This window comes from Vulpes lagopus, chromosome 18 (assembly GCF_018345385.1).
Source record: "Vulpes lagopus strain Blue_001 chromosome 18, ASM1834538v1, whole genome shotgun sequence".
In the NCBI taxonomy this organism is placed as follows: Eukaryota; Metazoa; Chordata; class Mammalia; order Carnivora; family Canidae; genus Vulpes; species Vulpes lagopus.
The window spans coordinates 7,813,612-7,831,491 of NC_054841.1; the positions used below are offsets into that span (position 1 = coordinate 7,813,612).

Below are 17,880 nucleotides of genomic sequence, written 5' to 3' on the forward strand. Positions count from 1 at the left end.
GAACCGCCCTCCTGGGATGCATTTCGCTACGTCTCCAGCCCCCCACCTGGGGAGGCGCAGAGAGCCAACCCCGCTCCAAAAGGACCTCCGTCCGGGCTGGCAGGCGCCGGCTCCCGGGAGGCGCGCGGACCCCGGGCCCCCGGGCCCCCGGCGGCCGCCGGCTGCCTTCCCAGGGCCGCCCTCGGAGACCTCGCCCGCCCGGCAGCGCGATTGTGCAAGCGCCGGGCTGCAGCCGCGGCCGCCACTGCCGGCTCCTGCCCGCCGGGCCAGGGCGGGGAGCGCGCAGGGCGCACCCCCGGTGAACTCCCGCCCGGGGAGCAGCGCACCCGCCACCCGAAGGCCGGGCGCCCTCGCTCACCTCGCTGACTCCATCCTATTTCCACCCCCAGCCCTGCTCCCCCCGCCCCCCCGCCCGGGTCCCGCGTCCCTCCCGCCGGCCAGCCGGGGCCCGCTCCGCCCGACCCAGGGTGCTCATTGGCCACCCGGGGCCTGCCCCGTCCGCATAAATACATGGTCCCTGGGCATGGAGCATGGAGACGGATAGGTGGAGACCGCAGCGCCTCGCAGCATCTGTCGCCCCTCCTCGACACCTCCACTTGGCGGCTCCAGACCTGGACGGCAGCCGCGCGGACCCACAGGCGGACCCGTATCCCTTCGCTTCCTCTTCCAAGAGACACCCAAGCCCCAGAGGCCCGCGCTCGGCCGGCACCGCGCCCCGAGGCTGCCGTGCGGGGCAGCGCCGAGCATCCTTGCCGAGGTCCTTTCTTCCCCCGGTTCCCCTGCCGCCCGCTCCATCACACCTGCTGGCCCTCTTCGCCCCCGGCCCCCGCCCCCACCTCCCAGAATCGTCAAGCCCCCACATCCCGCCGGCGCCACTGGAGCAGAATCGCGTTTCCCGGCCCCCGCGCCCTCCCACGAGCCCGGTGTGCCCCCGCTGCCATGAGCTGCCCCATCGCCAAGAGCCGCTCGCTCGTCGCCCTCCTCCAGCAGCTGGGCCACCTGGGGCAGCCCCCCAGACCGGTGGCGTCGGCGGCGTGCGCACCCCCCCGGCCGCGGGAGGTGCCCCTGTGCCCGCCCATGGAGCCGGGCGAGGCGCAGAACGCGGCCGCCCTGCCGGGCCCCACCAACTGGCCGCTGCTGGGCAGCCTGCTGGAGATTCTCTGGAAGGGGGGCCTCAAGAAACAGCACGACACGCTGGTAAATGCCTCGTCGCGCCCCCAGTCCCTCTCCGCCCCCTGCGCTGGGCGAGGCGCGCGGCCCCGGGCGCACCGGGCGCTCCTGCGCGACGGCAGGTGCCGCCCCGGCGGGCGGGGAGCGGGGGGCGGGGGTGCGCCCGGGGCTGCGAGGGCCGCGCGCCCACCTGGTCTGCCCGCCGCAGGCCGAGTACCACAAGAAGTACGGCAAGATCTTCCGCATGAAGCTGGGTTCCTTCGACTCGGTGCACCTGGGCTCGCCGTGCCTGCTGGAAGCGCTGTACCGCACGGAGAGCGCGCACCCGCAGCGGCTGGAGATCAAGCCCTGGAAGGCCTATCGCGACTATCGCGAGGAGGGCTACGGGCTGCTGATCCTGTGAGTCCAGGAGGCAGGCCGGGGGGCGGGGGGGGGAGGGCAGTGCAGGGCGGGGGGGCTCGGAGAGGGTTTCCAGCGGCCGTACCCACAGTACGCACGGGGCGACACGAAAGCCTCTTCCCGGAGCAGCCTCGGGCTCTTGCCTAGACCAGAGGGGGTTGAGAAGAACCCAACACCTGTGCTGTGCACCCAACACCTGCCTTCCCTCTGGCCCCTGGGCAGCGCCCTGCCTTTCCACCAAAGAAAGACCCAAAGCTTTGTACAGATTGTGGTTTCAGACTCTTGGGCGGGTCGAGGTTCGCAAGTCAGCGTGCGGGGCCAACGTATTCCATACCGAATTATCCCTTCCCATCATCTCCAATCCCTTCTTGTGAGCGCAGACGCCAGAAAGTAACTTCTGCTTCTGAGAGCTACCTTCCTTTCCGGAGGGGGGTGGAGGGTTATGACCCAGGTCTGGTCAGAAAGGTGGGTCAGGGTCAGATTTTTTTTTTTTTAGATAGATAAAAGCCATAATGTGATGACATTTCTCTGCTTTTTAATTGTTAGCGTCTGACAAGTTAGCACCCTTTCTTTTTTTACTCCCAAATCGTAATGCCAAATAGTGGTATTTTTCAGGATGTAATTACTGGAATCAGAAGCCACAGCGATGCATGATGCCTCATAGGCTGTGTGGTGCGATGGGGTGAGGGAAGAAGTGGATGACTGGAACAGGCTTTTACAGCTCCAGTGAACCTCTGACTGTGTATTATTTGGAGGCAATGATAGAATTCTCGGATTGAGGTGTTCTGTGAATGTGACTTTCAGCCCAAGTCAGTGGATTATTAGAGGAGACAAAATTTTTCTCAAACAGATCTGAGTTGCTGATGAAGGGGATGTTGGGGGCCCACTCTTACTGCTGACAGTGGAGGCATCTGGCCTCCCAGGTCAGCCCCAGCAAGGGCACCTCAAAAGCCCTGAACCCAGGTTACCTGCCTGGACGTCACCCTCCTAGTGTAATCTTTGGCTGGAAGGAGAGGTGACTTTTTCACTCTGTTGTCAAACCAGCCCCAAATATTCCAACGCTGACATTCTCTGGGTAGTTCTTGGCACAATTCTCAGCGTCCACTTGATTCTATAGTTCACACATTTGCAGAGCTGGAGATGTCTGTGCCTCTCCCTTCTTTTCCTGTCGATTTGCTCTGAGTGTAATTAATTCTGCTTTGCTCCCAGGGAAGGAGAAGACTGGCAGAGGGTCCGGAGTGCTTTTCAGAAAAAACTAATGAAACCAGTAGAAATTATGAAGCTGGACAACAAAATCAATGAGGTTTGCAGGCTGGGAACAGCTTTTCTGGGTCTCCTGGAGAGGGAGGGATGTTTATGAAGCTTCATGTCATGGCTACAGAGTACAAGCAACCTGGATGGTTTGGGAGTCTTCCTTTTCTCCCTACTCCTCTCCACATCCTCCTCCCCCAAGCCCTTATTCCTCCTTCCTTCACTTTCTTGTAAACAACATCCCAATGAAGGAATGATTATAAGCAGAGACTTTGGTATTTCACAGTCTTGGATTGGAACCTCAGCCTCCACCCCCTAGCTCTGTGACCTGACTATACCTTTAATTTCCCTAAGCTTCACTTTATCAATCTATGAACTGGGCATGCCACAAATTTGCTGGCAGGAATAAGTGAGATAATGCTCATAAAATTCCTAGGTCACACACGCACACAAAAATTCCTAGGTCGTGGCATTTGAGCTGGGTTTTGCAGGATGAATAGGAGTCTTCAAGCCAGAGAAGGTGGAGAAAGGCATTCAGGCAGAGAGAATAGCCTGCGGCAGATAGGGAGGCATGACATAGGGTAGTGCATTCAGAGAATAGTACATTCAGTGCAGCCGAGGGGAGGCTTTCTCTGAAACAATGCTGGACAGAGGACAGGCCTTCCCAAGATTTTGTACCATGATAAGGCATTTAGACATTATCCTTTAGTCAACACAGGGCCAAAGAGGGAGGGATTTAAGCATACAGTATTCTCTTTACTCCCAGTCACTTTGGGTGTTTTGAACTGAACCTGGACCAGAGAGGATCATATAGGTGCAAGATTGCAAACCCAGAAGGTTTCAGAGGCCAGAAAATTAATATAAATGTGTAAGGAAGGCCTAGCAGGGATTTTAGCAAACAGAACAGTGCATGCCCTTTCTGGAAGGGACAGCTGCCCCAGCTCCAAAAAACAACTGCCATGTGGGAATGCAGACTCGGTGTCTCCAGATTATGTCATAATTATTATGATTATTGATAAGTAGTGAAAATTCCATAAGTTTATGTGAAATTTCTGGATTTTTTTTTATAGTAACAAATTCAAAGTCCTTCTTAACGCACTATGTGGACAAGCTCAGAATGCCCATTGGTTACGCGGATGGGTTTGTGGTCATACATGCCTTGTTGCAGGTCCCAGCATGGTCACTTTCCAGTTAGGTGTCAGAGGGTGAGCTCCTTAGCCCTGCTCGAAGCCCTTCTCTCCTCTGTTACACAGGAAATGGGAGTAATGACAGTACTTTCTACCTCACCGGGTTGTTGTGAGGATCGGCTAAGATAACACCCGACGTGCGATGCTTGGTACTATACAAGCCTTGTTAAAAGTGAGGCGTTAGTCATCTAAAACCCTGATTTGGGCAGCTGGCATCTAGAGCCCTTCTGTAACTTGTCCCAGGGCACAGAGCTATTTAGTGAAGGAGCCGTGTCCTAAATTTGCAGATTTTTCTGCTGCCAAGTTCCAAGTGCTTAACACAATACCAACCAGTAAGGAGATGCTCGCTGGCCCGTTATGGAAGCAGCAAACCTCATAGTGCTTGGCATGTGCCAGCAGGGACACTTGGCTCATTCCTCCTTCATGGTTTATTCCCTATTCTGATTAGAAGAGATGTTTTCCTTTTCTTAAATTTAGATCAAAAGCTGAAACCTAAGCTTTAGGGTGGTTTCGGGGAAAAGCTGAGAAAATAACCCTGGGCCGAGGTTGTTAGGGCAGAAGGTGAGCCCCCAGGGGGAATATATAATTACTGTTGCTTCAGAATGAATAACATCACGGGCAGTGAATACACAGGGTAACAAAACCTGAAGTTAGCTTACTGAGCTTTTAAACTTTTGTTTTCCTTCAATGACTGCGATGTGTCTGTTGTGGTTTCTCTCTTTTAAGGTCTTGGCTGATTTTATGGGGAGAATAGATGAGCTCTGTGATGAGCGAGGCCGCATTGAAGACTTATACAGTGAACTGAACAAATGGTCATTTGAAAGTAAGTTGTCCTCACAGTCTTGTTCGTTTGATTCGCAAGTGGCTCTGTCGATAACTCTTCTAAAATCCTATACTGTCGCTGACAAACAAGGGCCATTCAGGCAGTCTTTTCAAGCTTTTGGGCACTCATGCTTTGCACTATGGGTTGCTTATGTAGTCATTCAACAGACGTTTATTGAACACCGACTATGTGCCTAGCACCGTGCTTGATATTAGGGACACAGCAGTGGATAAAACAGGCGATGCCCATGTTCCCACGGAGCTTAGAGTCTACTGGGGTTGACAGTCAACAAGTAAACACACTTTAAGAGATACATGGCCCAGGGGTCAGGGATTCAAGAAAGAACCCAAGCGCCTAGATGAGGCAAGTCTGCTTTGAGAAGGAGACAGTGAGATGAGGCAACAAGCCACAGGGCATCTGTGGGGAGATTGTTCCAGACCTTGGAGACTGGAAGGGCAAATACCCCTGAGGTGGAAGCATGAGCGATGTCTCTGTAGCTTCAAGGATGCTGATGTGGGTGGATGGTAGGGAAAGGGAAAGAGGGGCTGAGGAAGACCAAGCCAGGGGCTGTAAGGTTCTGGCCAGATCTTGAGCTTTTAGTTTGAGATAGATGGGGAGCCACGGAGGGTTCCAGAAAGAAGACAGGGGGATGATCCCTTTCTTTGTGGAGCACTCCAGGAACAAAAAGCAGAGCTCCACCTGGACCGGAATGCTGCTCGGTGGGGATGCAGGCAGGGAAGCAGTTTCAAAAGAATAGGTAGGCTGAAACCTACTGACTGAGGAGGTTCGAGGCTGTGGGAGACTCTGAGGGAGCTACCTCAGCTGAGCTTGGTCAAGTCGTGCTTCATGGGGGTGGCGAATACCTGCTGAGGCCCAACAGAGGAGTAGGAGGTCGCTGGGGGAAGGCCAATGACGGAGCAGAGAAGATTCTATTGAAGGAACAGAAAGGTGTTTAAAAAGACTGGAGCATGTCCTACAAGGGAGGGGTGTGGTGAGGGCAGAGGATGTGAGGAAGGCAGTGACCAACACCTGTAGACCAGGGATGGGAATTCGGTTCTGAGCTTGGGAGTACCTGGGAGGTACTCCCAGGAGCGTGGCTTGGGTGGATTTGCTGGAAGGATCACTCTGGCTGCTGATGTGAGGGACTGGAGAGGGCACCACAGGCTGGAAGCTTTTACTGTGATCTGTCCCCCCGTCAGCTCAGCCTCACTTTAAAGATAGCGACCCTTTGCCTATCTTAGCACATTCGAAAGCGCCACGCAAAGGAGAAACCCACAGAAGGTGTTAAGGGAAAGGAGAGAAGCATAAAGCGAAGGAGTGATTACGGAGGAGAAAGGAGGTGTATGCTTTGGAAATTGTCCACTGGAAATACCCAGATGAAGGCGTATCAAATGCATGTCTTTGCAAGTCAAAGAAGATCTGACTATGATGGTTTAAAGATTATTGTCCAGCATTATGAGAAGTCTGGAGGCGGGCGGTCCACAGCTGGCGCTCAGCAGTGTCACTGGGGGCTCTATCCTTTGCTCATCCATCCTTAGCTTGTTGGCTTGTTGTGAAATGGTTACAGCCCCTCCTGGTCTCACCTCTGCATTCTAGGCAAGAGCCGGAAGGAAAGAGGGAAGAGCTCAGTCAGCTGCACTTGCCCCTTTTATCAAGAAAGCAAAAGAGTATTCCCCTTAAATACCCTCACTGGCCAGACTGGGGCCATGTCAGGTGGGGGCTGTTACAGAAAGCCTGGGGAATCGGGGAACAGGATTGTCACCAGAGTCTTAGAGCAATCCAGATTTATTGCCTGAGAACGGATACATTGACACTCTCAAATCGGGGTCCTCTTAGAGAAGAATTTGGGGAGAATGAGTATTGGGTAGGCCATTAACAATATCTACTACACATGACATCAATGATAAACTGTGACAAAAGCCAGGCATTGGCAGGAGATATTCATTCGTGTATAAACTGGCAATATTTTCACCGTGGCTTTTCTGGCCAGGAGGTTCTGCAGGGGATGGGGCATTGGACATGGAGACAACTTCTAGAAAGTGAGGAGAGTATCATGCCCCCCTTGCTCTCAGCCTTTTTGCCTTCCCTCTCTTCCTAAAAAAAAAAAGACCTTGAGTTTGCTAAAGAAAGAATCGAGCCTTTAATGGCCAGCTACTCGTAGACTCCAGTGCTGCTGTGATGTTAACTGTTGATTATTTTAAATGACAGGCATCTGCCTTGTGCTCTATGAGAAGAGATTTGGACTCCTTCAGAAGAATGCGGGGGATGAAGCTCTGAACTTCATCATGGCCATCAAAACAGTAAGCATCCCCTTGAGGAGAGCGATTTTCCTCATTTATAGAACTTAACAACCAAACTCCTGTTTCCCCAGGAGTGGCACAGCCCTTCCCACCCATTTTATTGCACTAGTTAAGGGTTCGGCTCCAGGTGTCACGTGTTTGCACGTACGTATGTGCATGTATGTTCATAAACCAGGAGCAGCCACCTCATTGTTTAGGCAACTTCAAGTAGGTGTTTCAATTAAAGGTCAGTCAGTTAAAATACTATTTGAAAAAGAGTCTGAAATTTTTCCAGGGTAATATTTTTGAATCGTTTAGATCACATGTGGATGTCATAGATGCTGTGAAACTGGTGTAGAAATGGCTGAAGTTGGGAAATGAATGGAAATTGAAGTCGATATGAAAGTGATGGTTTTCCTTTTTTCTACATTTAAAAAAATATTTAGGTCATAAGATCAAACTTTTTTTATTAAACCCAGCCAGTGGAAGGTCATCCCAAAGACCATTTTGATTGTGCCATTGGGACTGGGGAGGGTTCTGCTTCCAGGATTGGAGGCTTTTGTGGAAGCGTAGAGAATGCTCCTCTTGAGGGTGACAGTTGTCTTTGAGAGAGGTAGATACCAGAATGAAAAGTCATTGTGTTCCCCACAGATGATGAGCACGTTCGGGAGGATGATGGTAACCCCGGTCGAGCTGCACAAGAGCCTCAATACCAAGGTGTGGCAGGCCCACACGCTGGCCTGGGATACTATTTTCAAATCAGGTAACCTGGCCACACACCATGACCCCCAGCAGCCCTATCTCTGGAGCTGCTGTCAGAGGCTGGAATGATCTTCTTGGCCTGACGACCTTGATCCTTTGATAGAGTTGCTCCTCCTGATCGTTTCAGGCTTCGTAAACACGAGTTTAGAAATCACCCTGGTATAGACAGATTCTAAGGAAAAGACAGCTTTGTGTCATCTTTGGGAGCTGGAAGTGGTTAAAAGCAAGAGCTTTGGAGTCAGAGATGGAGAGACTCAAACTCCAGCTCTGTCATTGGTGTAGCAGGTTGACCAGAGGTGCTATATCTCTTTCAACCTCAGTAGTCTTGTCCCTAAAATGGGCTAACAACAACAATAATAATACTTCCCTCAATGCCACTGCTTATAGGTCTAATCTAGATAATGTAAAAACCTGGCTTATCTCAATACCCAATGGATCAGAACTATTTCTGCTACAATATTAGGGGAATATTGGTGCTATGAGTATTGTTCTGTGAGTATATATACTTACCAATATGTACTAAGAGGAGGATCCATAGCATGTCACACCATGTCATATATTTTATACATACACATAAAATGTAAAATAGGTCCTTCTGTTAGCCCTGAGTGACTGCACTAAAGCACGAAGAATTAATTTGTCGGGATTACATGCTAGGTGATGGTGAAGCCGGGGTTGGAAGCCAGACAGAAGGGCTCCCAGAGCTAAGCTCTAACTGCTGTACTGCTTACGCTCATCATTATTACTGTCATCCTCACCATTATTATTATTCTGGTGGTGGCTTGCATAGTGGGTTGAAACGAAGGGATACATGCCTAGGATGCTCTTTACAAGCATTGGAAATTTCTGCTATTATTGTCAGCAGGCACAGCACGGCACCTGAGTGTGTGTGTGCATGTGTGTTTATGCTTGAAAACATTGGGGGAGGCTCTCTTCTCCTCGATGGCCCAGCTTCGGGAGCCAAGTCCCACACTGCCTGTATTAGTGAACAAGTCAGCAAGATGACTGGATCTGGGTGCCAATTCTGATTCTGAGAGTGGACCCAAATTCCATCTCTGTCTCATGATGATCTCTTCCAAACTCTAAGCTCTTACTACTCAAAATGTGATGTGCAGAGCAGCAGCAGCAGCCACCGCAGCAGGAGCCTGTTGGAAATGCAGGTTCCCAGGCCTGCCCTAGACCCCCGAATCAGAATCTGCATTTTAGCAAGATACCTGGGTGATTCTTTGGCATGTTAAAGTTTGAGGAGCCCTGCTCTTGTGGGTGCTGATCAGTCCTTAGTGACTTAACAACAAGGCAACGTTAGCTCACTGAACAAATTGTCAGTGTCCCCGACAAGGCCCTTTAATGTCACGGGGAGGATTTTTACCAGGGGCTCTCTTGCATTCTTTCTCCTCCTAATCTTCCCCTGACTTCCTTCCTCTCTTCTCTTCTCCGATAGTCAAATCTTGTATCGACAACCGCTTAGAGAAATATTCTGAGCAGCCCAGCACGGACTTCCTCTGTGATATTTATCACCACAATCAGCTTTCCAAGAAAGAATTATATGCGGCTGTCACGGAGCTCCAGCTGGCTGCCGTAGAAACGGTAAGGGTGGGCCTGAGGTTAGTTCACTGAACGAACAGGCTGGGAAATCTTTTTCGTGATGAGTTGTAAATAGTCATTCAACTCATTCATTCCACAAGGATGATCTGAACACTGGTTCAGCAAAAATAAAAAGTCTCGTACGAGATGCTGCAAAAGACTCAGGTCCTAGCCTCAGTCTTTAAAGGTATGATAGGAGGTGAATTCATGTGCTCTGGAGGGAGGGAATCAAATGCCATGCCAGATACACAAGCTGCTAGGGGAGTTCAGAGGCGGTAAATCCCACACCACAGAAGGATAGATAATCTAGATTTTAAAAAATAGAGTAAGTTCTAAGAGGTTGTGCATGTTACCCCAAAGTGCCTGACTGTGGTTGTTACTCTAATAATATTGGAACGCTCTCTGCCAGTCCAATTATTTTTTTCTGATTAAAAGCATAAACATAGTGAGTTAGGGAAAACTTGACTTCAACTTGCATGAAACAACCACTTTTAAATACCAAAATTCTTGGGGCACCTGGGTGGCTCAGCAGTTGAGCATCTGCCTTTGGCTCAGGTCGTGATCCTGGAGTCCTGGGATCGAGTCCCATATCGGGCTCCCTATGGGGAGCCTGCTTCTCCCTCTACCTATGTCTCTGCCTCTCTCTGTGTGTCTCTCATGAATAAATAAATAAAATCTTTAAAAAAAATAAGTGCCAAAATTCTATCCCCATTGTGCCTAGTATTCATGGTAGGTACACCAACCAGCCAGACTCCAAACCCAAATTCTGACAGGTGTTCAGGTTTAATTGTCTTCGATGCATTCTTGGCCCTACCCCTGCAGGGATGCATATTAATATTCCTCATGGCTCACCATTGCATACACCTATAATCTCTAACAAGAATGTGTCCCAGTTCGTTTCATTTCCATGTTTCCCCTACTTTAGTGTTTCTCTTCCAAAGAAAAAGTAGAGTTTTCTCCATCCTGGGGAAACAGCAGGGTTATAATTTCTCCTCGTGCTCCAGAAGGCTGTTGAAGAATTCATTTTGCTCACTATCAAACTGCATCACTTAACCTAAGAGGCTCCTTAAAGTGATAAAAATAAAGCTTCATCCATTATCTTTTGTTTTCAGCTGGAATGAGAGCTCCATAAGGGTGATGATTGGGTTTGTCCCCTGTTGGGTTCCTAGGATGTAGAATAGTACTTGGCACAAAGTAGCTGCTCAGCGAATACTTGATGAATAAATGAAAGGATTCAGGAACTACTGAGGGCCTACTGTGTGCCAGGCACTGTTCCAGATGCTTGAGGGACCACCATGAACCAGAGAACAACGTCTCAACCTTCATGGAACTTAACTGCTGGGAGGGAAGACCAACCAGAGACCCGTAAACACACAAATACATATGATCATTTCAGATAGTGGTAGGAGACATGGAGGAAACCATCAGAGAGATGGGAGAGAAGGAGATGGGGTTGGGTGGGGGCCGGGGTCCCTCTCTGAGGAAGTGATCCTGGAGCCCGCTGAATCGGTGAGAGAGAGCCAGCCAGCCAGGGGAAGTCTGGGGGAAGAGCTCTCCAGGTAGAGGGAACAGCATGTGCAAGGAAGGACCTTGGAGCAGAAAGAGGGTGGGAGCTGGAGACCTAGTAAATGTGGTCAGGTTGACATTGGAGAAGGCAAGGGGCCCTATGAACCAGAAGCCTTAGTAAGCCATTTGGATTTTATGACACCTGTGATGGAAGGCCCTTGGGGTATCATAAGCAAGAGAGTAGCCTGATCAGATTGATGATTTGAGAAGAGGCCTCTGGCAGGTGGGGTGGAAGATGGAGCTAGAAGAGGAAATGTGGACGCAGGGAGGCCAGCTATGACAGGGAGCTCCTCCACGGAGGTCAGGCCGGGTTAGTTAGGGCCTGTGAGGTTTCCCAGGCCACTCTCACTCCTGCCGTTACCCTAAAAGGCCCAGGCTGTCTTACAAGGCTCTGGCCAAAGCGCCAGTCATCTGCCTTTTGGAAACTCTATTTGGTACTTGCGGTAAGGGACCCGCTGATATGGTTAAATGTTTCTTTTTTGGTCCTGGCAGTTCTGGAAGTCACTTTTGGAAAATCAGAGAAGTTCGAAAGTGTATCTAATTTGGTGGCTACGCCCTCTTCCTGTTTTGTAAATTGGACTCTTGTAATGCCACAGTTTATTTGCAGCTGAAGCTGCCAGTCCTCTGACATGAAGAAGCCTGCCTTGGAGGCACCTTCTTCCCAAAATAGTAAATGCCATTGGCCCCGAATCGTCTTGCACTTTGCTCGCTTATGTGAGTGGCACATGGCACTTAGCAAAAGCGTCTTCGTGTCTGCAATGACCATTTTTACCGGAATATTTGGCTTACATTAGCTTAAAAAAAAAAAAGGCCTAAAAACAAATACATATGACTACCAGTGGTGAATATGATGAAGCCAAAAGCTACGCTGTCTGTTTCAGCCAATATTTTTTTCTCTTCTTGTTGCCTTTGGAAAGGAAGTAAAGCATGCCACTTAAAAGACCATGAGCCTTTGTCAGAAACTGTGGCTGGTTCCTTGAAATATTCAACTCACAGTTAGAATTTCTTATTTTGGTGTTGGCACCCTCCCGCAAGCGTTCTTTGCCTGTGGCTGAAACCCAGGGTTTGATAGGTAATGCATTTTCATTTTTGTTGTAACTTTTTAGGGGGTGTCCCCCCCCAAAAAACCCTCTCTTCTAAATCCAGAAATGCAGCTTCTTGTGCGTTTGCACTATAAAATTAAAAAGACAAAAAATCTCATTAGCAACGCTGCCGGGATCTCCATCCCTCTCTCCCACCCAAGTATTCTATCCATTTTCTACATTGAATAATTTTTAATTAGATGCTTTTTTATTTTGAGATAATTATAGATTCACATGCAGGTCTAAGGAAAAATAGAGAAGGGTCCAAGGATCCTTTCTCGGTTTCTCTCGGTGGTAACATCTTGCAACAATAAAACCTTATCAAAAAAAAAAAAAAAAACAACAACAACACCTTATCACAACCTGGAAGTTGACACAGATACCATCCCAACCAGCTTGCTTTTCCTTCACCTGCTCTACATGGTTCATTTGTGTTCAAACAATTTTTGTATGTCAAATTGTAAGTGTCCTAATGCAGCTGATTATTTAAAAGAGTCTATGTGGATTAAGCTATTCTTAATTGGCATTATTTTCTAAAATAAATCTGACTTTTTGTATATTGTATTTGTGTAATGTACAGCAAATAAGGACACATGAAAAAGTCTCACTAATACATTTGCAGAGCAAGGTGGGAGGCATCAGCTTTTGTTCCGCTCATGACAGTTTATTTGCAGAAACTCAAGTTCATGTCCACTTGCCTTTCAGACAGCGAACAGCCTAATGTGGATTCTCTACAATTTATCCCGTAATCCCCACGTGCAACAAAAGCTTCTGAAGGAAATTCAGAGGGTATTGCCTGAGAATCAGATGCCCCGGGCAGAGGATTTGAGGAATATGCCATATTTAAAAGCCTGTCTCAAAGAATCTATGAGGTGAGAACACTTGCCTAAACCAACATGAATATGCTGGGAAGCGTAAATACACAATGAGGGGTCTCCAGGCCCACAGATGGCACCTACAGTTGACTTAGAAACATTTATCAAATTGCAAAAAAAAAAAAAAAAAAAGAGCCTTAGGGCCATGTTCTATTTCTTTTTTCTTCTCTCTCTCTCTCTCTTTTTTTTTTCATATTCTTTTCATATTTTATTCATTGCCTAAAGTGAATGAATAAAATTCTACTAAATTCTACTAAATCTCTGGAAAGTCAGTGTCCTCCCCTTTCAATCAGTAATAATTCTACTAAATCTCTGGAAAGTCAGTGTCCTCCCCTTTCAATCAGTAATAATAATAGTCTAATGAACTCTATAAACTCTAAGATTAGGGGCATAAAAAAAAGATTAGGGGCATAATTGAAGAATATGAGAAGTTCAGCAAGAAAACCATATTATTATTATTATTATTTGATAAGACAAAGAAACATCTTTGTTTGTGAGCCTCTGGTATAAAATGTCCTTGAAAATTCTTTTTACACCCTTTTTGGAAAACCAAACTCACAACATTTCAGCATTCGGAAAGAAAGAGCTTTCACTTCAGGAAGGGCAGATAGGAGAAACCTAGAACAAAAGTCAAGCTTCAGAGTGACATGGGAAACACACACATTTGAAGTCCAGGATGAAACAGGAGAAAACTCCTATTGACAGCCACTCAGCAGTTCCTGGGTGGGGTGGGGGCGAGGGGAGGGTAACAAACACAATAAGGAATAAAAACAGGAGGTATAAATATCAGGAAGAAAAGACAGAGATTCTTGGGACACCTGGGAGGTCAGTTGGTTAGGTGTCCGACCCTTGATTTCAGCTCAGGTCATAATCTCAGGGTTGTGAAATCAGGCATGGAGCCCACTTAAGATTCTTTCTCTTTGCCCCTCCCTCCCAAAATAAAGTAAAATAAAATAAAATAAAATAAAATAAAATAAAATAAAATAAAACTTTCTTTAAAAAAAAAGAGAGACAGAACTTCTTTATGAGAGTTGCGATTTTTTTAGTATGAATTTATGCAGGAATTACTTATTTAATCAGTATCTGCATTCCCATTGATATTTGATCTAGAAATTGGTCTGTGCTCACCTGTATGTCTTTAATTTTGTATTTTCTAGGCTTACCCCAAGTGTGCCATTTACAACTCGGACTCTTGACAAGGAAACGGTTCTGGGTGAATATGCTTTGCCCAAAGGAGTAAGTAGGATTTATGCAACCTGTACCTTATAGAGCTTTGAAAGATACACTTTCCAAATACTCATCAGATGTCCATGAACACTTTTCCTCAGAAAGTGTCACTTTGGAAATATGTGTATTTTAATATATAGCTGACATGTTGCATTGTATGGTGTTTGGATTAATGGTTTGGGGAAAAAGAGACCTAGGTTCAAGCATAGCCTTGAGTGAGTTACATAACTTTGGTGAGGTTGAGCTTTCTCATCTGTAAAATGGTGATAATAACGGAACCTCTCACATAGGGTTGTGTCAGAATGTGATGCAAAATCTTAAAGTTCTTTCCCTATATATTATCTGGTATATTTCTAGTACTAAACACAGGCTGGCAATCATCATATTATGCTTTTACATTTGGAAGGTGATCCCTTGTGTGAATCTTGCTGTTCAAATGCTTTCTTCTAGTTATTTTAAGTGCTTTTGTGTTTCTGTGTGTTTTTAGACAGTATTGATGCTAAATACCCAGGTGTTGGGATCCAATGAAGAAAATTTTAAAGATTCAAGTCAGTTTAGGCCCGAACGATGGCTTCAGGAGAAGAAAAAGATTAATCCTTTTGCACATCTTCCATTTGGCATCGGGAAAAGAATGTGCATTGGTCGCCGACTAGCCGAGCTCCAGCTCCGCTTGGCTCTCTGCTGGGTAAAACTCTGATTTCTGCAGTTGTGCTCTGTGGCATTCCACAAGGCAGGAAAAGAGGGGGTAATTCTGTCTCTTTTGTGCATGTGTGTTCCAGATCATCCGCAAATATGACATCGTGGCCACGGACCACGAGCCTGTGGAGATGCTGCACCTGGGCATCCTGGTGCCCAGCCGGGAGCTCCCCATTGCTTTCCGCCAGCGATAAGAGCCTCAGGTGAGCATCTGGGGTGCAGTGGATGACCAAAGCGGGGGTCTGAGCTCAGAAGTCAGCCAGACTCGGGTTTGAATTCCTGCTCACCACTGATTGGCTGGGTGACCTTGAGCATTTTCTTAACTTTTCTACCTCCATTTTGTTTTTTCATTTGTAAAATGGGGACCAAAATCTTATCTCTCTAGAAAATTGATATGATACTAAATACTTAGCTGGATCCTGGCATCAATTAAGTGCTCGGATAATCACACACAAGACACTATGTGTGTGATTATCAAGGGTGGACAAACTTTTTCTGTAAAGGGCCAGTTGACAAATATTTTAGGCTTTGCTGGCCATGAGATCTGTCCCACATCCACTTGACTCTTCCTTGTAACTTGAAAGCAGCCTTACACGATTCATCAACAAACTGGTGATGTTTGTTTTCTATTGCGATAACAAATTACTAAAACACATTACTTACCTGTTACTAAAACTTTTATCACATAATAAATTTATTATCTTGACAGTTTTTTTAGGTCAGGAATCTGACCTAGCTCTTACCAGGCTTAAGTCAAGGTGTTAGCAGGGCTATATTCCTTTCTGGAGGTCCTAGGGGAGAGTCTATTCTCTTGCTAATTTGGGTTGTTGGCAGAATTTAGTTTCTTATGGTTGTAGGACTGAGGCCCCTAATTTTCCTGCTGGCAGCTGAGAGCTAGTCCCAGCTTCTAGAAGCCACCTACATTCCTTGGTTCATGACCTCTTCCTCCATCTTCAAAGCTAGCCAGAACGACCTGAGTCCCTCTCTGGGCTTCGGATCTTTCCTCCTTCTGCCATTCAGAATAATCTTCCCATCTCAAGGTCCATAAACTTAAATACATTTGCAAAGTTCCTTTTACCATGCATTCACAAGCTCTGGAAATTAGAGCCTAGATGTTTTCTTAGGGCCATTATTCTGCCTACCACGACTGTACCAATAAAACTTTATTAATAAATACAGGTGGTAGGCCTTATTTGACCACAGGGCTTTGGCTCACTGACGTTTGGAATGTAAGTGTATATGTTTACTAGCCCGTGTTATGTACTGTTCAATTATATTTCTTTAATATATAATTGTGATTTACTTTATTTTCCAGGATTTTTTTTTTTACCATGACCAAGAGCAACAATTTTTACCCTCCAATAAGAATGTGCTCATTGCTTCTACGTTACTGGAAAGCAAACTTCAAAGACCAGAACATGAAACAGCACATGAAGAACAGTTAGATCCAGGTGTTTATACTCTTTCTTCAGTACAATTGTTCTAGAAGGCACTATCTGTGTAGATGATGGTACTTAATAAGATTATATCTTACTCGGGAAAGCAGATTGAGTGTTGGAATACAAGGTGCTCTACAGGGTATACTGCTGGCTTACTTGAACCAATGTTAGCGCCATCTTGGCTACATAGAATTACTCACAATCCTGTTTTCTCTTGCATCTTCCATGACATGGCAGGGAAGCTGGGCATTCATCAGTCCAGTAAAAGTCACTAAATGTACCTGTTCCCTGCCCTACCTTATTCACTGCTTGGTTCTTTACTTCTCAAAAGTAAGTTTACATCTCCCAATGAAAGACCTATGGTATGGCAGCTAAATTGTCTGTGGCTTGGGGTCATAGTGACAGTCCATTTATTGTAACTCTGTTTAACCTAATATTTGGGAAAATACTTGTTTATAACGAAAGTGAAGCTAAATGTTAAAATTATGAGGTCTCTGTGAAACTGCATTTTTCCTGTTTTGAAACTATAGCATTATTGGGAAACTCGAGAATAACTCTATTTTAAGAAGCGCTTTGATGAAGTCAGAACTTCTTATCTAAGAATGCCTTAATGATTCACTGTGGCATTTTTTATGTCAAAAGATCCTGAAATTCTTTATTTAGCTAATGGATTTCCTCTATGGCATTAAGAAGTAGATCAGTAGCTTTTAAATTTTGTATGTGTGCATGTGGGTGTAATGTAATGACAAGTTGCTTAAATCATCTTGAAATATATATATGTATATATATATTTCTTATTTAGGATCTGATTTATATCTGATTTAGAATCTATGATTTAGGACAATGTCCTAAAGTCCAGTTACAGTTTAAAAATATTCAGTGATTTCCCGTGCTTTAATTTCCCCCTTTGTAGGATAAAACAGTAGGAAAGTGGGCACTATAGATTAACTGTATAAACCATATTATGTGATTTGAACTCTTTGAGAAAATACAGAGTCATGATAGAAAATGCATAGAGTTTTGTACAGTACTTAAAACTTTGGAAAAAAATTTGTTTACACACAGTTTATTTTTACATATGTTTACTACTACTTTTCCTAAAAATATACTATATATTTCTGTATATTTGATAAAGATTTCCCTTTTTAGGTTATATCTTTAGAGTATTTCAGAAGTATACATTTATATCATTCTATTTGAATGAATATGTACATATCACTAAAACAGGTGCATGGTTTCTCCCTTCTGTGAAATTAATTTTAGAATTACAAAGCCACATGCGTTGTCAGATCTCATCTATTGTCTTAGAATTCTCTGAAAATAAAAGTTTTGAAATATTCGAGAACTGTTGCCTCTTCATTGCATTTGTTACATCAAAATTTAAAATTTGCAACTTCGTCTCACTAGAAAATTTTTCATGTGGCCATTTTACAAGCCCAAATCTGCTCTTACAAAAAGCTGGACTTCCTACGTTTTACAGGAAGATGATAATTCGAGTGGCAAAATAACTTTCCATTTTCTTGCTGTTTAAATTTTTTTT

At 46.0% G+C, this 17,880-nt stretch overlaps 1 protein-coding gene across 1 annotated transcript; it reads left to right on the top strand.

Annotated features, from left to right (window-relative positions):
• The first annotated feature begins 536 nt into the window (after positions 1–536).
• On the top strand, positions 537–17,675 carry LOC121477768 (1,25-dihydroxyvitamin D(3) 24-hydroxylase, mitochondrial). The gene is made up of 12 exons (XM_041732296.1): positions 537–1,197; positions 1,379–1,569; positions 2,779–2,872; positions 4,734–4,830; positions 7,039–7,130; positions 7,761–7,872; positions 9,313–9,458; positions 12,809–12,975; positions 14,136–14,214; positions 14,693–14,890; positions 14,985–15,104; positions 16,217–17,675. Exons 1-11 carry the CDS (start codon positions 940–942, stop codon positions 15,093–15,095), a joined length of 1,545 nt encoding a protein of 514 aa, XP_041588230.1. The 5' UTR covers positions 537–939; the 3' UTR covers positions 15,096–15,104; positions 16,217–17,675.
• Positions 17,676–17,880: the final 205 nt, after the last annotated feature.